General features: G+C 37.9%; 2 protein-coding genes across 3 annotated transcripts in view; both read right to left on the reverse strand.

The window, feature by feature from the left end:
* Positions 1 to 9,695, reverse strand: part of LOC148070165 (integrin alpha-5-like) — a 30,121-nt gene extending 20,426 nt beyond the window's left edge. The window contains exons 1-6 of the mRNA XM_087801532.1: positions 9,408 to 9,695; positions 1,932 to 2,050; positions 911 to 1,011; positions 622 to 745; positions 291 to 352; positions 130 to 175 (exon numbers count right to left, since the gene is read on the reverse strand). Of these exons, the coding sequence (XP_087657658.1) occupies positions 130 to 175; positions 291 to 352; positions 622 to 745; positions 911 to 1,011; positions 1,932 to 2,050; positions 9,408 to 9,598 (643 nt within the window). The 5' untranslated portion in view covers positions 9,599 to 9,695. The remainder of the gene's footprint in view (positions 1 to 129; positions 176 to 290; positions 353 to 621; positions 746 to 910; positions 1,012 to 1,931; positions 2,051 to 9,407) is intronic.
* A 4,646-nt stretch (positions 9,696 to 14,341) lies between these two features.
* Positions 14,342 to 23,659, reverse strand: bin2b (bridging integrator 2b). 2 transcript variants are annotated; one of them, XM_087801112.1, is made up of 13 exons: positions 23,573 to 23,659; positions 22,720 to 23,014; positions 21,478 to 21,558; positions 20,490 to 20,544; positions 20,185 to 20,279; positions 18,700 to 18,795; positions 16,949 to 17,056; positions 16,801 to 16,886; positions 16,653 to 16,728; positions 16,464 to 16,546; positions 14,952 to 15,552; positions 14,667 to 14,759; positions 14,342 to 14,597 (listed from the first exon to the last, which is right to left on the reverse strand). In XM_087801112.1, the coding sequence occupies exons 2-13, from the start codon at positions 22,810 to 22,812 to the stop codon at positions 14,469 to 14,471; spliced, it is 1,596 nt and encodes a 531-aa protein (XP_087657238.1). In that variant the 5' UTR covers positions 22,813 to 23,014; positions 23,573 to 23,659; the 3' UTR covers positions 14,342 to 14,468. The 2 variants fall into 2 exon arrangements, with proteins under 2 accessions (XP_087657238.1, XP_087657237.1); XM_087801111.1 differs by having other exon boundaries at positions 14,342 to 14,600.
* Positions 23,660 to 24,943: the final 1,284 nt, after the last annotated feature.

Genomic DNA, 24,943 nt, shown 5'->3' on the forward strand with positions numbered 1-24,943 from the left:
GTTCAGAGGTTATCTTCAAACAGCCTATTGAGAAACTGAGCCTCGCAAGCATATTGACCGTTGGGTGTCTGATTCAATCGGACCTTCTTAAAGGATAAATCCATTTTAAGATCGTTCCACATTCCTCACCTTGCCAGTAGAAGCTGCCCGGTCCACCAATCACGACCCGTCCATCCTGCAACAGACGTCATAGCAGATCTTTGTTCACATTCATTACCCATGTTCAACTCTGATGTGTGATCTCTCACTGCTGACATTAGGTGAGATGTTTTTGGGACTGTTGCTCTTACCTTGGTGAAGTCTGCACTGAAGCCCCCTTGACAGAAGCCCTGGCCAGCAGGTCCATGTCTTTCTGGAAGCCGAATGAGAAATACATATTTTCAAATCCTACACTGCTCTTGTTGGGCCTTGTTCTGGTGGACGGAGAGGGCAATACGGGTCACCCGCACAAGGAAGGAGTTACATTTTTATATTTCTAAATATTAAAGATGCTTGGTCTCTGTATTTAGAAGATGAAAAATCAGCCAAATGCAATACTCTTAAGCAATTCTCAAACCAAAAATGAATGACTTCACAAGAGCTCTCTCTGTAAATGTGATCAAATGTGAGACAGTAATTCACCTGTTCTACAGGGAGCAAACTCCACGAATGACGCCAGGTTGTCTACGGTGAGGTAGCAGGTTCCTGTCATGTCAGCAAACGGTACTTCATGTTCAGTTCTCCAGTAGTACCTCGGAGCACAAGCCTGTTGAGAACACGATGATAAATCCCTTCACTGAAAACATTTCCATGAGCAAATGCAGCATATATTTGAACTTCATCCGTATATTTGGAAACATGCTGGAGAAATGAAATCAATTTTGAAAGACTTTGAAGTGAATAAAAGATTGATAATATACTCCTTTCTTACCAGGATACAGTTGCCGTGGGAACGCACTGTTGCTCCAAACCACTGATGGGACTTAAACTCAACCTGAGTGCTTCTATTATTGATGTAAAGATACTGATCACCTGAAAAGAAAAGCGTTCAAGTTCAACGTTTCCACACACAAATGCGACGTCATCATTCTCCCTAAGAAGGATATGTTTATGCCACGAGCGCTTCAATCGACCGCTCTTCCCGACATGTCTGCCGCTTTGCAAATCCTTGTTTTATAGCTTCGGTTCAGGGGCTGCGTGTTTAATCCACTCGCCATGTCATAGCACACATCAAACAGTTCAAAGAGATCGCGATGTGCTTCATTGTCAGGCTTTAATTGGTCTCTGTGCTGGTAAACAGTGGTCGTTTGTGCGTGCGTGCCAGTGTGTGTGTGTGTGTGTGTTTCTGCGTGTGAGAACCCGACTACAGTTAAGAAAAACCTTAATAAGCTTCATTGTGGTGGATCTCTTCTTTTATTGCCTGGTGCCTAGAGGAGTGTGGTGAGCACAAGTTAATATACCTTGAAGGTTGATGGAGTCTGGGATGCGTCCTCAAACCCACCAAGACTGCTGAGACCAATTATGGCACTTGTGGATATACGAGCGTTGACATGCTCTATCTTCTGTGGTCTGAATATATTTAACTTCTCCCTGTGTGAGAAGTTGTTTATAAAAAGAAGATATCTTTGGATATCAGCATGTGAAGTCGGACCCTTTAATCCGTGTTATCACTTCCTGTTATTCTGATGGAGCGGATTCACTTTTGACCGAGGAAGGGGTTGTCCAGATCCACTGGAGTTCATGTCAGTGAAAACACAGACAACTGTGAAGCCAGATTTTAGCCAGATATCAGAGTCAATCACAGAATTGTTGCTTCCCCACTGTTCAACCGTGTCTTCAAGGGAAACTGGCCTCTTTTTTTTTAAATGTATTACATTTTTTATGACATTTATTAACACTGGATGTTCTAAATACGTTTCTTTCTACTTCAAAGCTTCATCAACCATCCCTACCTTGATTGTCAAAGTTGATCATGCTGCAGTCGTTCTGGCTCGGGGAGCACGAGAAGACCGCCCCCCCTTCAGTGACTTGAGGCTGGCTGGTGTTGGCTTTGGGAGCGCCGATTAAAACTCTAGAACAAAACACAGAAAGTTAGGGTTTGGTCCCAGACTCATGTGAAACCAATACATTAGTCATTAACATGCCCGATAACATCTTCAATTCCATTACAGAAATGAGGTCCAACCTTCAGAATTTCACTTGAACTTCAGAACAACTCCGTGCCAACAGTCAGTACAGTAACTATTCATAAACAAAGATAGGCCTGGGTATACATTTTAGCTAATTACCAGTACATTTTCACTCCAAGCTTACAAAAAATATAATTCTAGTTGCACAATATGTGCAAAAACCAAATAAAACAATCTAATATTCACTGAATTTTAGCCAGAAGTAGCTCTAGGGTGTGGATGAACACTTCATGATGATGATCATTATATAAGATAAACACAACAGTAAACATAAGGGTTAGCTGTTTAAAAAGCTGCCCCATAAAATAAAGCTACACAATAGTATCTGAAGTAAGATATTAAGAAAATGATATATAAAGTGCTTTTCCAGACCAGGGTCACACAGCGCTTAAACAATCAAAACAAAACTCAATAAAATATATACTTAAAAGGTCAAGATAACACAGAGAAAAACACTGGAGTCTCAGAAAATGAAGGAAAATTCTGCACAAATAAAATTGTCATAAGATGTTTCTTGAAGGAGTGAGTAGATCATCAAACACAGCCTGGAAGGATTTATCTCCTCTGGTCCTGAACCGTGTTCAGGAACCATCAGTAGATTCTGATCCACAGACCTCAGAGCCCGAGCTGGGGTGTAAGGCTGGATCAGATCACTGATGGAAGGTCTGACCATGAATAGATCTGAAAGTAAGAACCAGAATTTTTAAGTTGATCCTGAAAGAAACTGGCAGCCAGTGAAGAGATTTGAGGATCGGAGAAATGTGAGTTCTTCTACTAGAGCGGGTCAGAATTCTCGCTGCAGAGTTTTGCATCAACTTTAGGCAAGACAGCTCCTTAAGTAAGCGTCAGATTGATCTTCAGAATCAGTATGAGAAACTTGTATTGCCAGTGTTGTCTCAGACGAAGGGGAGTCTGGTGGCTGTGGTTTTAAATCAGATTGCTCGGGTTTTATGTTCACATGCAGACTCCAATGGCAAGAGAAGGATGACTGCTCTTCAAACACTCTAACACAAAACCTGCCCAAACACACGCATGCCCAGGTACTCTGACCGTAACCACACTATCATTGCTTATATAAGTGATAAGAACAATCTGTGCTTTAAATAATCCCAAAACATTACCAGAAGAGTATACATTATGTAGGATCTGATTCAAATATTTTCGTGCCATTCAGAGTCAATTGTGTTAATCCACAAGATATTGTTATAGGTAATAAAAACTTTACCAAATTGAGCTGGATAATGACAGGGATGTTATGATACTTTTTTCTTTCCCTAAATAATTGTAACTATTCCCACTTCCTCCGTTGTGTTCCACAAGCAACACCAGAATTATTTCCTAAACCCCTAAATTCCACACACACACATTTGTCTACAAAAATTCGCCCAACTACTTTGGCAGGACATTTTGAAGATGTGGCTAGTTTGTTTCTCAAAATGTGTGATTAAGAAACTAAAATACAGATGCAGACCAACATGTTCAATAATATATGAAGGAGGAAGGAAATAACAAGAAGGAGTTGTCTTGCCTGCAGTTCATACAAAACTCTGCAGCAAGAATTCTGAGCCGCTCTAGTAGAAGAACTCACATTTCTCTATCCTTAAATCTCTTCACTGGCTGCCAGTTTCTTTCAGGATCAACTTTAAAATTCTGTTTCTTATTTCAGATCTATTCATGGTCAGACCTTCCATCAGTGATCTGATCCTGACTTACACCCCAGCTCGGGTTCTGAGGTCTGTGGATCAGAATCTACTGATGGTTCCTGAACACAGTTCAGGACCAGAGGAGAGAAATCCTTCCAGACTGTTGCTCCTAAGCTTTAGAACGATCTTCCTCTGTGTTTGATGATATACTGACTCCTTCAAGAAACATCTTAAGACATTCTTATTTGTGCTTTTCCCTGATTTTCTGGGATTTCCTGTGTTCGTCTTATGTTGTCTTGGCCTTTTAAATTATATATTTTAACTGTATATTGTTTTTGTTTGTTAAAGCGCTTTGTGAACCTGGTCTAGAAAAGGGTTTGCAAATAACCATTACTTAGTTACTTACTTACTTCCTGATTCATTAGCATCAACATATACAGTTGAAGAAGTTGAACAATGAGATCTATCCAAGCTTCATAGCTTTATAGATCATATAGCCAAGGAATGTAAGGAATATGTACAATGAAAAACATCAGGAGTTGGATCAATGGAACAAATTGTGCAAATAAAACAACAACATAATCTGTGTTCTTCTTTCTTTGGCTATCTATCTATCTAATCGACTCATTTTTAAAACTTGAAAAACTTCCCAAAAACGCTTCTCCTTAGTCACTTTCAATGACAACTGCTAAGCGCCGCCTGTCAAGGTCTGCACACGGAGAACTTAACCCTGGGTGTATTTAAAACACTTACTATGAAAACAAACGGCAGAATAGTCTGTTTAGTTCCGCTAAACACACAGGACCTCTGTTAAGTGGAACGATGGATGCGTTTGTTGAGACTTGCGAGTGGGATTCCTTTCCATTAACTCATTTGCAATGTGAACATCTGCAAACATGGGCAAACAGCTTACAGGCATAGCAAGGTCACAGATGGAACTCGTCGTTCCTGCTCAAGAATGTATGAGCTCCATTCAGCATTTGTTACATTTACCAATCATTTCCGCATGAAATAAACTGCAATGGTTTCCCATGATTACATTTCAATCATGAGCTTCCTGTTCATCCTGGTAGCTTTTGGCAACTACTTTGAAACCTCAACTAACGACATAACCAGCTCGGTGTTTAATAGTCTCGATGGTCTCTCCAAGTTTTTTTTTAACTTGATGTTGAAAGATGGAGGTCGTCCATTACAGAAGTCTCACTGGCCTGCCCTGAGGAGCCTCTTAAAGTTACAGGTCTGTTAGAGCCATAAAATCCTGCTGGTTTGTTGGTGACCAAATACTAATTTTACAGAGAAATAGACCAATGATTACACTAAAAATCCTACAATGTAATTTCCTGGATAGTTGGCCCTCTATTCCGTCTCTCATAGATCAGGCTTTTTTTTCAAATGGGAGAACTTTTACAATTGGTGGGTGACCAAATACTTTTAACTGTATTTCCAAACAGTGTATTTATGCTCACCCAAGTAAAGTACACATACTTTCATTGTTAAGATTTTTAGACAGTTTCTCCTTGTACAAAGTATTACTTTATTGCTTCTACTCTGACACAGCCAAAATCTGTTTGCTTCCTTAATTTATTTTCCTGTTATAATGCCTTATCTACAGTAGTGTTACCATATTTCTTGCCTGAAGTTCTAGGTGAGATTACATTGTACTTTATTAAGTATCTAGACAAGCATCACGAAAAAGAGTATGAGCAGATCGAAGGAACAAGAAAGAAGAAACAAAACAAAGCAGTTTACTATTGAGAGAGAGATAAGATAGTGGTTGACCGTAGTGCTAGTCGAGAACTTTAGGGATTTCTCTGAAAGGTAAATCCTGCAACATTGAATTACCGTGTAAACAGTTCATTCTAAACCAAGTTCATTGCGGGACAGACGAGCAAACTTGCCTTAACTGCACTGATGTAGGTCATAGCATTATGCACACAAGACAAATGGTATAACTTTTCCGTTTCTCTAAAGGACTTTCCATTTTTTCCCACATGGCTTTAAATCAAAAAGGTTTTTCTAATGCGTTCATTAAAAAATATGTTCCTCTGCCATCTTCTCAAAGAATGAAATAGCCATTTATAATCCTGTTTGGGTCAAGATGTGATATTGAAGTATCTCCAGAAGGAATAATACCATCAATCCATCTATCTATATATTTTTATATAATAAAAATAAAAGAAAAGCTCTTTTTTTTAAAAATCTCAAAGCCAACATATCGGGACCATAATAGTCGGATAGGTGCAAGATAATACTACTCTTTAACGGAATTAGAGGGATAACATATTTTTATTTATTCAATCAAGACAAGATATGGACCAAAACTTTTCACTTCAATAAAAAACACTCCAATCTACACTTTTATTTAATTAAACAAAACAAACAAATATTTTATGCTTTTTTTAGATTCATATCGGAAGAAGAAAATCTCTCTTTCGTATCGAGTATGTTTTAGTTTAATAAACTGCAAACCTCAGATTGTAAAAACAAAAATACAGTATTAAATATACCATATCTTTAGTTAACGATTAGTAAAGCATCTTCTTTGTCTGTGTGCGATAATGCACTTGAACTATCTCACTCTGTGTTTTAGCCACAGTAGTAAATGTTCACTAATCACTCATCCATCTATCTATCCATCCATTGTTTTCAGTTAAGCATTGAACAAGTCTTCACCTTAACAAGGACTATATATTTGACATTGGATTCTCCTCAAAAGGACTTGTGTCGTCACCTATTCAAATATCTTCATGATTTGTCCCTTCTATTTAAGTAAAAAACAAGACGACAAACAACAACACACTCCACTTGTAACTCTGCCAAGGGCGTTTCATTTTATTGCTCATTATAATATATATTGTCATCTTAATATGTTGCCAGGGGTGGTCAGCCAAAAGTCATTAGTTCACTAGTTCTGCTGTATAAATGACAATTTAGTTCACTTGAATGCATGCAAAGGGGGATTTCTCCAGTGACGTGATCTAAAATAATTCCTCCGCCACATTGTTGCTTATTTCTACGCTTCTCCATCTTCAGTGTTTGCAGGGTTTTCGGCTTTGCCGGAGCTCTAAGAACTGATTCTTACTTTGTGTATCACGCCGTGGGGTTGTTGTGCTGCCTGAGCCCTTGTGAAGAACCGTCTAGTTCGTTTTTCCTGTCAGGTGTCTCTGACACCTACAGACAGTCCCATCGCCTGCATCATTGAACCGGACGCCTGTCACAACACGAGCAGCTGTGGATGAGGTTGCCCTGGTACTGTCTTCTCAAAGAGCCAGCGGGGCGATAGATCGCTGTCCGTTACTCACGTCTATCAGCAAAGCATGGAAACGCTTTATCTTCTAAGTGGCAGGGCAGGAAACAAGGGGATAAGCCATCAGCTCTGCTCTGCTCGAGGGTTACACGCATTCCTAGAACCAAGGTTACGAAGTAACCCGAGTATATAAATTGGATCACAAGTTTTAAGAGCATCGCTTCCTTCAACAGGCGACTGATTGTTCAAACGCATAACAACCGGCAGAAGCACATCTGCAGAAAGAAAACATTGAGCTCGCTCAGGAAACAAATCTCGTTTACGCAGCGCATATCTGGGTTCAACTAGATTCCCATGTACATGTCCGGAAATAAAAATAGGGGCTTAATTTGTGCAAAACACTGTAATTTAACATTCTGATAATCCCTAGAGTTCATACGCCTTTAATCAACAGAGCTTAGTTTATAAAAATAAGCGAACTTAAGCCAATTTCCTTTTGACATAGTAAAACAACATCACTGTTAGTGCGCGTGTCTTCAGGAAATCAAAACCAGAAGGGGTCCTCCAGAACAAGGGTCCCCAACCTTTTTTGTACCGCGGACGGTTTAAATGTCAGGATTATATTCACTGGCCGACGCTCAGATGGAAAATATAAAACTACAATAGCATGACATGCACTGAAACTACAATTAAGTGCATGAAAAAAACATCTCACTGTAATGCTGAATCAGCAAGAGCTCTGGACTGGTAACAACAAGATGTTTGTTTATTTGCATTCATGCATATTTGATTATATACCGACAATGGTGTTCTGTATGTGTGCGTCTTCTAGCTTATAAAGACTGTGCCAAGTTTTTGTTTAAGCTTTATTTATATGGATCGAGAACTCTGAAACAAAACTTTTGTTTCTAGACTTTGTGTTTAGTCAAGAGTCACACGCTAATGTTATTTCGGAGAAAAATGCGTTTTATTTTTTTAATGGAACACCCTTGGGTAGTGATTATAAATAGAACAATTTTCCTTTCCTGTGCGGCCCGGTGACACATTTTCTCATGGACCGGTAGCGGTCCCCCGGACCAGGGTTGGGGACAACTGCTCTGGAACATTGATGTGTTACATCTAACTAAAAAGTTGAACTAAAATAATATTGTTAATTTGACCTTAGGTTAAAACATGTCTAAAATGCTTATGCATGTGCTTGTTTCTTATTAGTATTTGTTTGTTTGTAAATGTAGGTCTGTTTGTTTTGACTATAAACAAGAAGCATACATTGTGTTGGTGCATATCATCAACAAAAGGACCAATAGTTGTGATGATTTCGGATTTATCTCTTAGCGTTAACGTCATTATTAATGTTTATTTCTAAGAGAAACCCATTACGTCTATATAAGAGTCATATCAGTAGTCACAACATTATACAAAGAAATTGCAGTATTTTTCTAATAAGTAAGTAAGTAATTAGTATTTATAGAGCTTTTCCAGACCAGGGTCACAAAGCGCTTAAACAATCAAAATAATACTCAATAAAAGATATACTTTAAAGGTCAAGATAACACCGAGAATAACACAGGAGTTCCAGAAAATCAGGGAAAAGCCTGAACAAATAAAAGTGTCTTCATATTTGAAGTAGAAGATGTTTCTAATAAACATCTCAGGATTTCTGGTAGTGATGATTTAATACTGTTTCCAGTTTAACGTGGATTAACATTGATAAATGTCTAATATTGTAAATAATCTGTATATTTTTAGGATCGTTTTATTTTTTTATTATCTCTTTTATTATTTATTTTTTCCTTGCACTTTATTTTTTTCAACTGTGCTGTTGTAAAAGTGTGTTTCCCCTCTGGGGATGAATAAACATTTTCATTTTCATTTTCATTTCATTTCATTTATAAAGTGTATACATGATGTTTAACGGTAACTAAGCATCAACTTTTGCACAGTCCCTAGTGACACATGGTGGTGTCAGCATGACATTTAAACAGACATATTTCCATGTCTATCGGTAACTTCATGTGTCAAGATTTGGGTTTAGTTTTAGTGAAGTATCTTTAAGTTCGGAAATCAACACTTCCTTTATTTAGCAGAAAACGACAACATCCATCCATCTTTATCTTAAAAGTCTGCTTTTAATCCAACAGCACTCAGTACCACGCAGGTCTGTTTCCAATCATACCTGGACTGGAATGTATCTGTGTGTGTGTGTGCGTGCGTGCGGTTGCGCGTCTGTGTTATATTTAACTGAGATAAAGTTATATTTTGCATTATAGCTGTGTCATCATTTGTTTGAAGTTATCTTAATTATATCAAATATAAAATAAGTCTCAATATAAGTTTATAAAAGTTTACCTCGAGTCACCGGAGAACTCCACCGAGTAGCCGAAGTAACTCCCCGCTGGTCCCGTGAACACAACGCGGGTCTCGGTGTCCAGATTAAAAGCAGCGCACAGTTGGATCTGAACCATCAGCGCGACCAGTCCAAAGTGAAGAAGAAGGTTCTCCCAGCACCGAGCAGCTGGCGGTCCAGACACGGAGCCCATGGCAGTGGTTCATAAATGCTCTTTTCTCAGACAAAATCCGCATCGTCCGTGCCCGTGCTTCTGGCTCATAGGGTTGCGTTCAGGGTCCAGGGCTCAGATCCCATCGGCGAGGACTGAGGTGGGAGGCAAGAGAGACAGAGGAGGGTGGGATTCAGAATGAAGAAGGGTGGAGCCTCCATTACCACACTCAACTTTCAAAGATGTTTTTTTTTTTCCAACACAAAGTCAACTGTTGTCGACTCATGTACTGTAAATTCCATAAGCTGGACAATACTCTAGGGGTCACAGCAGGGGGTCACAAAGCATTTGCAAGTCTGATTCTACTTTTGAAAGATTCTCTAATATGTTCAGTTTTCATGTGTATAACTAATAATAAATTAAACACATCAAGGACAACTTATTATTTGTGTTGCTTACCCCTCGTCTAGAGCAAGTTTTTTTGTGTTGTTTCTTTTGGAAAACTGCTCATCATGACATCTCTTATACACCCACAAACCAATGCACGTCACTAAGCAATTTCCATTCATGCGTATTGGTCATGATCCAAAGAATTTGTGTGAAAATCTCAAATAAACTCAAAAAGCACTGAAATGTGTTTGCCAAGCAGCTGAACATGAAGTCATCAATGTTGGCGGTCAGAGGGGAAACATCAACGTCTCCTTGTTGTAAAAAGTTTTTTTCACGCTCAGCGAACGAGAGGTTACAAGAGTGTAGTCCATTATGATGTAATAATGGCTTCATTCCTCCTTCAGCCAGTTGTACTCACGCCCCGCTTTGTTTATACAACAAGAACCTTGGGGGTGGAGACTTCCGGGATTGATGACGTTACATGACAAACTTCAATCAAAGTTCAAGGTTCAGAGTTTGACCAATCACAGCAGAGTGGATGTGGTTATTAATCTCCAGAGGCCTCATGCACTCAGGGGTCGTACACACAAAAAAAAGCGTTAAAAAGTTCGTACTTTCCGAAGGTTGAAGCTACAGTACGTACTTATTACTGCTCAGATGCATGTCAGCCTCACTATTCAAGCTCAGACGATCAGACCATCTTCACAACATCATCATCGTCACTACTCAGTACTTAAAGATACTGATCTACAGTTTTGTTCTTGTTAAACTCCATTTTACGATGTTTTAAATAACCCCCTGATCGTCTCTGTAAATAAAGTGTAAGCGTTAATAACTGTATGTAAAATATAAACATTTAGACCGGAGCTCATCTCGCTCATTTAAAGTAAGAGTAAGTATTTGATCCATGTCAGAAATGTTTAAATGAACAAATATAAACTGGATATAATTCATGTTTTCATTAGTTTTTTTGTGATCGAGTAGAGAAAAATCACGCACTCTGGTGAATTTAAATATGTAAATGAGGGAGTGGAAAGGGATGAACAAGACTGCGAAGAATTCTACGTTGATTGGTGGTTTTATTCGAGTGCACGCGCAGATTCGTGCATCTGAGTGAGATAAGCAAGGGTTCCAGTCAGGTAGAAAGTATAGATAACAACAACAACAAAAATGTACTTTAAATTGAAATAATAATAGCCGTTGTAATCCTGGTTCGGGCGGAGCGTTCTCGGCATGTCAGCAGAAAATCACTGAGTAAACGTGGAAAAGCCCAAACGTCCTTGTGTCCGTCATCACTCGTACTGCACAGTAACATACACTTTGAACATTCTCAAAGAGAAACCTAAATAATCCGTGTGAGGGTAGCACATGTAAATGTTAAGGATGTGTGTGTCTTGTAAAACAAATGAGGCCCAAGATTTGTCGAACAGTGAGTCACGATGTGTTTCTCGCCAAAGGCAACAGAACTTGGACAAAGAAAGTGTTCTCTCAATAAAATTCCACTTCCACATGCCACAGATGCAGCAAAACAACAGCGATCCCTTCATAAGCGTGTCCGTGTTGTGACATCATGCCATGTTTGAATTTCTTGAGCCAACATAGATTCCAAGTTTTACGTTCAGTTTGGAAATGCTCCGGGGAAAATAAAGCCAATGACTTTCTGAATCCAATTGTTGGTGCCTTTGCTAGGATTTTAGAATTTGAGGTTGTGCTGACTTAAGAAAACCACCAAGCAAGAGTCAAATATTTCTGTAAATGTGCCCAGATGACATGTCTCTGATCAAGGCTGCATGTGCTTGCCGTGTGAACGAACATTGGAAACTGAGACTCTGACCCTAGACTGCGAAATACAGTTTTAAGCTCCAATCTTAATGTTGTTATTTGTTATTGTCAACTTTGTCTGCACCAACCAACCATCGCCAGGGATCGATATATGACTTAATATATACAGCTGCTGTATCAGTGTAGTATTTTTTGCTGGTTCCAGAGGGCCCATGGTTCTACCTTAACTTACTTACTTACTTACTTGCTTCCTTGCTTACTTACTTACTTTATTACTTACCTACTTACTTACTTCATTACTTACTTCATTACTTACTTGCTTGCTTACTTCATTACTTGCTTGCTTACTTACTTGTTTACTTACTTCATTACTTCATTACTTACTTCATTACTTCATTACTTACTTCATTACTTACTTACTTACTTAATTACTTACTTACTTCATTACATGCTTGCTTACTTCATTACTTGCTTGCTTACTTGCTTCATTACTTACTTACTTACTTGCTTGCTTACTTCATTACTTACTTCATTACTTGCTTCATTACATGCTTGCTTACTTCATTACTTGCTTGCTTACTTACTTCATTACTTACTTACTTACTTGCTTGCTTACTTCATTACTTACTTCATTACTTGCTTGCTTACTTACTTGCTTACTTACTTCATTACTTGCTTGCTTACTTCATTACTTACTTCATTACTTGCTTGCTTACTTCATTACTTACTTCATTACTTGCTTGCTTACTTACTTGCTTACTTACTTCATTACTTGCTTGCTTACTTCATTAGTTACTTACTTCATTACTTACTTACTTGCTTGCTTACTTACTTACTTCAATACTTGCTTGCTTACTTACTTACTTCATTACTTACTTACCTACTTACTTACTTCATTACTTCATTACTTGATTACTTACTTCATTACTTACTTACTTACTTAATTACTTACTTACTTACTTCAAATACTTACTTCATTACTTACTTCATTACATGCTTGCTTACTTCATTACTTGCTTCATTACATGCTTGCTTACTTCATTACTTGCTTGCTTACTTACTTCATTACTTACTTACTTACTTGCTTGCTTACTTCATTACTTACTTCATTACTTGCTTGCTTACTTACTTCATTACTTGCTTGCTTACTTACTTACTTCAATACTTTCTTGCTTACTTACTTACTTCATTACTTACTTACTTCATTACTTGCCTACTAACTTACTTACTTCATAACTTGCTTACTTACTCACTTACTTACTTCATTAACTACTTACTTACTTAATTGCTATTCTCATTGTTACAGTTACAAATTTACAATTAGAAACAATATCCGTTTATCCGTTTCTACTCAACATCAAATGTTTTTAGTACTAAGGAGCACTAAAACTGAACACTGTCATCAGTGAACAGAGAAGCAGATTAAGTGCACGAATGCTCCTCCCATGATGCAACACTAATACACGCAGGGACTCATTCATTGCTATTGCTATTAGATTGTATAATTCTGAGTTTGGAGGCAGGAGTGAAGTGAAAAGATGATGTATTCCATGTTAAACCATCCATCCATCCATCTATCTTGCATGTATGGCTAGAAAGTGCCCCTGGTAGTTGGTAACTAAAAATCAATAAATGTGTTTGCGGTGGAAAAAGAGTGGCTCATTTTTACAAAAATATAGTATATTACGCAACCAGTTCTTAATAGGGAGAAAACAAATCAAGGTTTACAAAAATTCCACAAAACTATAAATGCATATGTAGCATGTAACTCTATATTAAGTGGACATAACACTAGATGGACCTGATGGAGTGGTAGCACATATGTTTTAATGCAAGACATATATTAACATTGACAATACTATACAAGAAACATGAATAAATAAGGATGGCCTTCATAAGGAAAATAAAGTAAATGCATTCAGTTTGTCAAAACAAATAAATAAAAGTTCAAGTCTCTTCATCAAGGTTCTCCAATTCAGCTGCTCACCAAAGAGGGTTCAAATGAAATCTTTTCACGCATAACGTGCAGTTTTTACCATAACAAATAACTTCGCAGACATATTAAGAAAGAATAGTGATGCTTTACTTACTCCTTTGTTGGTAGCGAGCATTACTGCCACCTGCTGGAAGGGAGGCACACGGTCGTACTAAAACCTTGAATATGATGAAAACCAGTCTCATACATTTTACACAACAAGCGTTTTATCAAACATTCTAATCAATTTAAAAAAAAAAAACTTCCATAAGGAGATTGATACCGATTTTTATAAAATACTGCAGCAATTGATTTACTATGACGTCACGCGGAGACCACTTGGAGAGTAGAGAAGTGAGCAAGGAGGGGATTGATACAGATAAATGAAACTGATAAATAATGAGGGGGGAAAAAAATGTATTTTATTTTTCTTCTCTCGTAGTAACCAGACAGAAGACAACTGTGGTCCATTACTGCCACCACGTGGATGTGTTTCTACAGTTCTGAAGGGGACACCGATGTTCCTTCGACAACTCTATCCTCAAGGTGGGATCACTTTGTCTGTCCTGAGAATTGGAACGACCCTAAGGTTGCAGCTCACCTCGGAGGCGACTCAAGTAGCAGGAAAGCCACGAACATGAGATCACAAAAACTTTATTATGACATTCGGGCAATAAAAATCAGCAATTAAAAAAAAAAAAAACATCTTCAAAGTGCTTGAATATACGAAGGGAGAATACTGTAAAATGTAACATGTTAAAAGTCTTATTCATTCTGAAGAGGCTGGATGAGTTTTTCCAGGAACTTCCCAGAGTCGTTTTCTTCATCCTGCTGCAACTTCCAGGTCTCTTCCCGTACTCCCCTCACCTGGCCATCCTCCTCCTCCTCCTCCTTCTGCTGCAGAAATAAACGTTTTTTATTTTGTTTTTTTATACATATCATCAAATAATATCTTAAACGCACTTCATTGGACTCAGACAGCACCAAGATGACGTCGCCCTGTGCGAAGTTGAGCAGCCCCGGTCCACAGGGTGTGTGGCTCTCAACCGCCACTGCCTGAAGGGATAAATTGTACAAAAGATAACAAGAATAATAAGGTGATTTATTTTCTTTTAAAGTTCAAAAAGTCACAATATTACTTAAAGCCAAACTAAAACTATCCAAACATGGCAAAAAAAGAGAAGACGTGTTATTTTATAACAAAAATAAGGAGATTTCTAAAGGAAACAAGCCATCATGGACTCTTACCTTGTATAAGAAACCAGGTGGATTTTTGTAACCATCTCCAGACTCAACCATCTCCTGGATTTCACATTCATTCTCCTCCTGCTCCTCAGCTGGGGGGTGAAGATGCCCGTCCGTCGAGCGGAACGACAAGCGAGGAGCAGGGACCGGTGGAGGTTTGGATTGAGCAGCCGGAGGTTCGCTTACATCGCCGCCTTCCTCTGGAGTCTGGAGCTCCTCATCGCCTGGAACGTTGGACGTTTCCAGACCGACCGGAACGTTGGACGTTTCAGGTTTGGCATCGCCGGAGTCATCCGACTGGTTCGTAGGAGGTTCTGCTTCCTTTGGACTTTTGGCATCGTCGCTCAGATCATTGACGGACAGCCGTTTGGGGGTGTTAGAGCCACTCGAGCTCAGGTCCGTGTCGGAGGAGCTCACGTCTTTGCTCTCCTCAGTCAAACCAGTTCCCTCCGCGGTGCTGTCACTTTGCTGAGCGGGACACACCGGGGGGGCGTCTTTACCATTTTGGGACAGAATGGAGACGTGGTCGGTCGGGAACGCCGTGTTGCATGGGATGGGGTTGGAAATGACCAAAGACGGTCTCTTCTTGGATTTCATTGACGAGCTAAAACGTTCAACAGAGAACAGAAAGAAAGTTTTTTGTCAACTTTTTTAAAGTTTTCTTTGTTTCCTTAATGATAACAAAATAAATAAATATTTCAAAAGTATTTAAACAGGAATCATTAAGTTTAAGGGCACCTACTGTGATGATTTAAGTCTCTCTTAAATTAATCTTGGACCTCTATTATACTCATCAGTATGTTTCTTTTTTGCACAAAACTATTTACATTAGAAAATACGCTTAAGCCCCGCCCACTTAAATGCTCCGTTTTGGCTGAGATGAAACCACGCCCACTCTGCACTGATTGGTCACAAAAACATTAGTTGCATTCAAGGACTCACGTGAATTTCACACCCAGCCCTGAAACTCCCGTTTTGTACATTCAAAAACGAATAATAAAAATAAGGTTTGCCGTTTAATGCACACAAAAAACACCTAAAGGCAGAAGTAACTCTCACCATGTTTACATAAATGTTTATTTTCTTTCACGATTAACATGTAGGTACTTCACTGATTTAGGGCTTCTAAGGGAAGGACATTTTCACCAGAGTGACGTCAGAATATATACTTTAAACCGTAATCTTGTTTGGCGAGATTTCAGACAAGAACTTTATTAAGGAATAACTTCAAAACGGAGCAACGTCATGATGACATGATTGACATTTAAAACTTGTGAATAAGTCAGGAGAGTTGGGTTTTAACATTAGGTGCCCTTTAACTTCAGCGTTTCTCTGTCCCCAAAATAACTCAAACAAAATAACAGATTCCCTCCTCCTCCTTCCTTTTTCCACTAAATGTTGAAAGTGGGACAAGTTACAGGCACATACTTTCCAAATACTGATAGCCTTTAAATGTGGTGAGATGTTAACTTCAATTAAAATTGATAGATACAAAAAGAAAAAAGGCACTCTCACCTGCTAAGTCCTTTGATAATAAAAGACTTCCCTGAATGTTGCGTCTCTAGTTTCTTTATCACGCTGTACAAGTCATTGTTAAGCTGTGAAATACACACAAAAACTCATTAGTAACAACACAAACATATCGCGGTCGCACTCGATGCCAAACAACACTGTGAATATAAAAAAAGTAGCAGCACATCTCACCACGCTCATCTCTTTGTAGAAGACGTCTCTCAGGTTCGAGAGGTTTTGAAACACGGTGGCGTAACAACCTATCCGACTGTGAATAGAAACGTTGACCAGCTATTGTGTGTAGAAAATACTGTCCAATTGGAAGTTGACCTGAACTCACCTCTGGTAGAGGACTGGCAGCTCCTCCCTCAGCTCATTGTTGATCTCTTCAAACACATTCTGCGTCTTGGTGAACTCCTCCTCTGCCTATCAGACCAGCTCAAGGTTGAGGAAAATACAAACACCGACTTTGTATGCGTCTCTCTTACCTTAGAGATTTTAGCGTCATCCTTTTTCTTGGCGCCCTGTAGCGCCTCCAGATGGTGACGCGCTGAGTCGTAGTCGACAAGCTTTCGACCACGTTTGGATACTCGCTCCTGACAAAAAAAACAACAAGAAATGATCGGTAAAAAAGTATATATTTTCCTCAAAAAACACATCACAATAACTCCAATTTAAACATACAAATGCTATTTAAATAAACCAACCACAGATCTTCTGCATGATGAGAAAATAACTAAATATCATCATATCAAAGAAAATCGAGCTTGTTAGCTAAATTCTAAGTTTAAGTTTAAAAAGAATGAACTAAAGTGAAATAATGTTTTATATACAGTCATGTTTTACATTTGTTTGTAGCGGAAGTTCAAGCTTAGTCGACATGAGGGCGAGTCGAACATTTGCAAAATTTGCCTCCCTTTAAAAGCTGCTCTATGCGATTTTTAGTCTAGCGACGCCAGTGGACTAAAGTGGTAGTGTTTAGCTCGATGGGGGGGGGGCATAATTTCCCATGAGCACTCGCTAAACGTCACAAAAGTTACCATGTCCCGGTTTACAGCAGTTGAACGAAGTTTCTGTTTCCAGACTTCCATTGATGAATGAAGGATGGATACTGATGAGGTTATAAATCAGATTGTGGATCATGAAATATAAGTTATGACGGCTTTGAAAATAACATAACTTTAACTTTGTTTTTGTACTGCAACCATCGCGATATGAAGCATGTTCACACCATCAAGAACTTTTACAGTGAAAATAAAAAAAAAAATCACACAAAACACCTCAAGTCAGTTTACGAGTCATTCAACTAGTTTTCAGTCGAGGTGTCATCACAAGTTATTTTGGAACAAAAATATTAAAAGGTACCCAAAACTACCCAGTGCTGCTTTAAGTATTTCGTAACCGTTATTTGTAAAAGTAACAAAACCAGTTTTGAAGACGAAATCACACACGTCTACTTCAGAGTGAGTCATCTTTATAGAGTTCATTTTAGTTCAGGTTCAAATCCCTCCAATCCTCATCACATTTTGTTTCGCCATCACTAAAAACTAAAATCAACTGGAAATTTTTTTTTTTTTTTTAATTCCCCTGATGAAGTCACACATAACCACGTCATTTTTACCGTTAGACCAGAAGGGAGTGGCGGAAAAATGTATTTTTATATTCACAAATACTATATTAAAATTAAAATATTTGTTTAACCAATAAATTATCCAAAAAGTAGGTTGGAAAAAAAAAAGTCACTTCACCCACAATTTCATCCGCAACAAGTGCACGAATTCTACCCTATGATGCAACACTAATAGACTCAGGGACTCATTCATTCCTCGTGCTACAAGATTGTTTAACTCGGAGTTTGGGGGCAGGAGTGAAGTGAAAGTATAATCTTCGGTCTTAATCTTTGTATCCTTTGACTTTGTTAACTTTCTTTGATCTATGTTCTTTATCTTTGGATTGTGTCATCTTGCACTTTCTTCTTATTGCACTTTGTTCTTGTTTTTATGAATCTATCGTGTGTGTTGATGTGTGCTGGAAAAACAATTTCCCGAAAGAGACCTCCAGAGGGATCAATATAGTTTATCCATCTATCTATTAATTTGATATCACTTCATTTTTTCCTGTTTTACATGTCCCAGCTTCATGTTAGTTTGTTTATTTGTGCTTGTGATTTCTGCTCTCTCTTGCAGAACACATTTGTGTTCCTGATAACCAGATACAAATACTGTGTAGAGCAGCTCACCTTCACTTCAGGAAACTGGCTGGTATAGTTCTCCATGGTCCGGACGATTTGGTCATTAACCTTTTCTTCAAAGTCACTCCATAACAAATCTTCACTCTAAGAAAAACAATGTTCAGTTACAGTGAGTTATTCTATCATATAGAGAGCTTTAACTAAAGGAAAAACAAATAATCCCCCCCCCCCTCTCTTTTACGCGTGACTTCGGCATCAACTTCTCTTCCTTTTGGTTAGCGGGTAACTGTTGACTATGAATGTATTTATACAGTCATCTGCTTGAAAATGTTCCCCCCAAATTCAATTTTTAAAAATTACCCAGCCCTGGTTTCTACCTGTAAAGCTAATTTATTTTGTCTGAATAAAACTCTGTGACCCAGAGAGTGATAGCGTTTTGAAACTCTAAATGTGGCTCAGGTAAACTGGGTTTCAGGTAATAAAAACACAGCCATTCAACTGCATTAGAAAAGACGAAACATTTAGTTTTTGTTTTCTATTTTAAATAATGTCTGTATGATTGTGAAGTCAATTTAAGTTGTGTTTTGCTTATTCATTTACCTGTAAGAATGTGAAGGAGCATTTAATTACATATACTCACAGACTTAAGAATTTCACTTTCAACCTTATCTCTAAACTTCTACTCTAAAATCCCCAAAAATTAGGAAAATGGTGTCACAACACAATCTGGAGGTTATAATCCATGCGTTTGTTTCTTCTCGTTTAGACTATTGTAACAGTTTATTTTGGTGTCTTAACAAGAAGGATCTGTCTCGTCTGCAGTCGACACAAAACTCTGCAGCGAGAATTCTGACCCGCTCTAGTAGAAGAACTCACATTTCTCCGATCCTTATAACTCTTCACTGGCTGCCAGTTTATTTCAGGATCAACTTTAAAATTCTGGTTCTTACTTTCAGATCTATTCATGGTCAGACCTTCCATCAGTGATCTGATCCAGACTTACACCCCAGCTCGGGCTCTGAGGTCTGTGGATCAGAATCTACTGAACAAGCAAGATTTTCCCCTTGCAGCCAACAAGGTATTGTTTATGTCCTCATTTTGTTTTATATAAAATGCTAAGAATGTTATTTCTGTTATCTTAAACACTGTGTTTAACTCTTTATTTTGTCAGTAATTCACGTTTCGTTTTCACGGTGGATTTTCCGAACAAGCCTTAAATAAATCTGTTCAAAGAAAGCCACTTGTCACAGTCTTTGTTTAAGAGAGAAATTTTAAGCGTTTCCTTCAAAAAAAAAGAGTCTTGTATAGATAATAAGTCTCGCTTTTAAATTGACAGTGTCAACATGTCTTCGGTCTTGGATTACATTTTACTTGTTATCCGTAATGTCTCAACTGTTGTCCCATCATATCCAGCCAAGCGTTAAACTGAATCTTTTTTTATCCAGACATGCTTGGGAGTATCTTTCAGTACATAGAGGCGGATAAACGAGCGAGTTTTAAACTGTGTTCAGCGAAGAAAGAAAATGAACATACATCCGTTATGACAGGAACGTTCTCAGCCCCGTTCCAGTCAGACTCGTAGACATCCCTTAAAGTCTGAGACAGACGCTTCGACGTCTCATGCACAGCTGCGTGGGCGGGAAACAGGAAATCAGAAATAAAAACAACAAATGTAACTCTTATACTCTTATAAAATAGGTCTGTCACACCCACAAAGTGAAGGTCACAACAACACATACTTCCTGGCTCGAATCACTCATGCGGCTCAGACAGTGTTGGAAAAACTCTGAGTCAAAAAGTCAATTCCCCTTTCGTTTTATGCTGAAACGGACGCTCACCTTTGATGGCGGCGTGGTAGGCTTTGACATCTTTGAACAACCGGCCTCCATCCATCTGTGGATCAGAGCCACAAAAATGTGTAACAAGTCATGATTTGCAGATGATGGACAAAAAGGGGACGTGGTCACAGTTTTTGTAATCTCATTCCTACGAAAACCTCAGAAAGAAACACATGTGGTTTTTCAAAAACAAACTGCAAGTCTGAGCAACAGACACAATTCCTCGCCAAATAAATTGGATGTTTTTTTATATGCAATACAAGTAGTGAGGAAAGTGTAATACTTTTTTTTTTTCATTTATTAATTTATAAATAAAACACTTTTCGGATGTTTCTATTGAAATCTCTTTAAAATGACATTTTTTCTCCCCATGTTGTTTCCTTCTTTAATCTGGAATCCATATTTTTATATAGCTTTCTATCATCTTGTTCTTTCTCTTTATTTCTCTTTGTTCTTATTTGATTTTGATTATTTTTTATGAAAAGTTGCTGTATTTGCTGTGGATAATTTGGAAAAAAAACAATTTCCCGAAGGAGACCCCCTGAGGGATCAATAAAGTTCTCCCTAACCTAACCTAAACTCTTTTTATGTTAATTGTTGACAAGGAGGATTTGTGATCCGTCACTCAAAAGGTTTCATGTTAATATTTATATCATTATTCAGATCTGTAGCTCCGACAACTTTCTTCTTCACTTCCTGGTGTGTCGTTACTGAAACTTGCTTGTTTAAAAAACAACGGTAGATCATTTCCAGCTTAAATGACCTGTTTACAAAGTATTAGAAAATGTTTTCTTTTTTAGAAGGACGTCACATGTTTAGTCTAATCCTTCTTCCAAGCTTTAATCTTTTACGTCTTGTTTTGGAAAAAGAATGACCTTGCATTCGACATACGACCATCAGGACGGATAAGAATGTTTGTTAAAAAGTGCCAGACTAAAGGTAGCATGTGTCGAAGAAGGACGACTGCGGTTGACCTTCTTCCAGGTACCTGTTGTTTGTTGAGGTTTTGTGAGCAGAGTTCAAAATGTTCGTCCCTCGTCTCCATGGTTTTGCCGAGCTTCTGAAGGACCTGCAGAGAAACAGAAGAAACAATCAACGACACGGGCTTCCATGAAAGAACTTCGAATAGGGTCAATCACAGTAGACCAGGAGTGTTTATAGTAAGTAAGTAAGTAATATTTATTTATATAGCGCTTTTCCAGACCAGGGTCACAAAGCGCTTAAACAATCAAAACAATATTCAATAATGTATTTACTTTAAAGTTCAAGATAAAACTGATAACACAACAGAAGTTCCAGAAAATAAAGGAAAAGCCTGAACAAATAAAAAACATCTTAAGATGTTTATAGGACATTCTTCTTCTGTAAACACAACAAGGATTTAACACACAAAGTCAGTGAACTTGTACTTAGTAGTAGATTCACCCATCGAGCTGTCAGAATGTAATCCCCACTTTATTTTGCTTAATCCAATTTTCTTTAAGGTAAGGTAAAACTTTATTGATGAAATAGTTTTTTTCCAATAGCCACAGAAAATACAGCAATTTTCCATAAAAAATGATCAAAATAAAATGTATTTTAACTCAGCAGTGACTAGTAACATGAGGTCACTTTATCTATTGTGTACTCCACATCATATAAATATATAAATATATATATATATATATATATATAAATTCAATGACTCCATTTCTACCAACAGCAAAATAAGCTGAAGCAGCTTTATTCAAGCTCCGCACACTCATTTCACAATCGTGCATGTTGATCCCAAACACACACTGGCTGAAGTCACTTCAGGTCTTTGTGTAGAAAACCATTTGAAAAAACAAGTCCTGATCCATAAACAAGTCAAGTCTATACCCAGAAGAGCAACAGTGAGTGGTTGTCAGCCATTGTTGCAGCTGCTGAAGTACAGGGGAGTAGGGGGGGGGGGGACACAACCACACTAGTGAGAAAGGAAGTGTTCATCAGGAAGTGGAACCTGGTTCTGAACTTTCTGCCCACTGCTGCAAAAACTGGCCTCTCGTGAACTCCAACACACTTTGAAACACTTCGAAATGCAAAGTTGTGCTTAAGAATATATACTTATAGACTAGATCACGTGACTATAACGTGACCTGGTCAACTATTAAAACTCTAGTTTGAGTCAATGACAGAAACGTTACATCCATATGATCAGAAGTGATGTTTGGAGGTTTTTGTTAAAAAAAAAAACTTCTACGACTCTCACCTTCTCTTGGGCTCGGTTCAGGGACTTCTGGACCTTCTTGGCGAACAGTCCGGCTCCGGCCTGGAGGTTCGGACCGATCTTACCCTCAGCCATGGTCCCACTTTTATCTCGCTCTTTATCTCGTCAACGTTCCAGGGGATCTCGCTGTAGTTCCTCTCTCTCTCTCTCTCTCTTGGGTTCTGTGCCTCGGATCCGAACTGCGGCTCTTGACTTGAAGGAGGAGCGACGGCGGTCCTCCTCACATCTCCATCACGTCACCAGCTCGTCGTCTGCTCACACCTCCCCGGGCTTGTCGCTACAGATCAGAACTTGTGTCAGTGGCGAGTGACGCTCAGGTGAAAGACATTTCAATCTGCCATTGATGACGAGTTGACCTGTCAGTGACGTCACGTTCTCCGATAGCGAGACTACCGGTGCTTTCAAGTACACTCGTTCATTTCAAAACCACCTAAAATATCCGTTTAAATAAATGACTCAAAGTTTGGTTACATTTTGAATCAAATATTTTAAATTCAACACTAGAAAAAATAGCATTCCCTGTGTCACGTGATGGATCACGTTCTATGTTTTTTTTCTTTGTATCCTTTGTCTTTTTTTATTTTTCTCTGATCTATGTTCTTTATCTTTATATTTAGACTTAGATTGTATCATCTTGTTCTTTATCTTTATTTATCTTTGTTATTGTTCTTATTTTATTTGGATTTATTTTTTATGAAAAATTGTGGATATTGGAAAAAATACAATTTCAGTAAAGTTCTACCTAACCTTAAATAAGCAAAAGCGAATACATTTAATATTTTTTCACAAAACACTGTCCTAATGCTGAACATGGTGCATTTATTTCATCATTTACCTCATGATCCTGGTCAATTGAAGCGTGTGTATCATCTCCTAACACGATTGATATTAGATTCTAAAAGTTCTCTCCCCTCCCTTTAAGTCACATCGAGGGTGTTTTTAAAAAAATGTACAATAAAGGTAATAAAGGAACACTTTAATAAAAGAGTAATTGATCAGAATATGGTCATCAAAGAGAGTAACATCGAGGCTAAATTACAGTGTATATTCTTTTTTTTTATACGTCATGTATTGTTTTCGAATCTACTACTGACTTTGAATTAAATCGTATCCGATGATGGGGATCGACTTTCATGAAATTTTACCTTATTATAATGTTTATAGAAAGAAAGAAAAAACTTGATCAAACCAGATGAACTTCACACACATGCGATTTCTTTTCTCACCTGCAGTCGGAGACAAATCTCTAAAATTCCCACTTCTTAAGTAAGTAAGTAAGTAATTTGTATTTATTTTAGCGCTTTTCCAGACCAGGGTCACAAACAAGCGCTTAAACAATCAAAACAATACTCAATAAAATATATACTTTAAAAGTCAAGATAATACCTTCAGGACTGCTGTCATCATTCACCACCAAATGAATGCTTTTATGTTATGTGATTAAAAAACTTTAAAAAAAACTACTGGAAGGCAATTATTTTTATTTAACTATGTAGTGGCTGCCAATTTAAAAAATAAATAAATAAATAAAAGTGTGAGATTTGGACGTCATGACGCACATAATTAAATAATGGCTTCTTTTTTTTAATGTTGATATACAGTGTACGATTTATTAAGATAAGGTAAGGTAAGGTAGAACTTTATTGATCCCTCAGGAGGTCTCCTTCGGGAAATTGTTTAAGATAATATAAATAAGATAAGAATATTAAGACTGATGTCTTCGCCTCCATGCCTTTTATAAGGTCATACACCTTCTTTGACAATGGCATATGAATAAATTGGCTAAAATATTATAATAAAATTGTTAATTTCCCCAAAAGACATTCATATGTTGTGATATTTTGTAGGATAGTAGTCTACATCTTCTGGGATAGATATTGATTCATAGCATCATAAACCTGACATCTTTGACATAAGGTAAGGTTGTAAGAAATTGTTTATTGTGACATACTGTATACGAGTCACTGCTAAAATATGTCTCAATAATACATTTCCCTACAATTCTCTAAATGTCTCTAAATGAATAAAAAACAAATATTTTAACAAACAGTACAGAGAATAACAGTGATAATAAAAGGATTACAAGGAAGAGCAACTGATTCAGTTCGAAAGCCGGAAGTTAATTCCCTACTTCTTCCCTAATGGTCTTCGAGGAGATAACAAGATTACGATAAAGTGTCTCATTTTCATCGGTGTTGTGTTACAT

The sequence above is a fragment of the Callionymus lyra genome, chromosome 10 (genome assembly GCF_982586985.1).
Source record: "Callionymus lyra chromosome 10, fCalLyr1.hap1.1, whole genome shotgun sequence".
Lineage (NCBI taxonomy): Eukaryota > Metazoa > Chordata > Actinopteri > Syngnathiformes > Callionymidae > Callionymus > Callionymus lyra.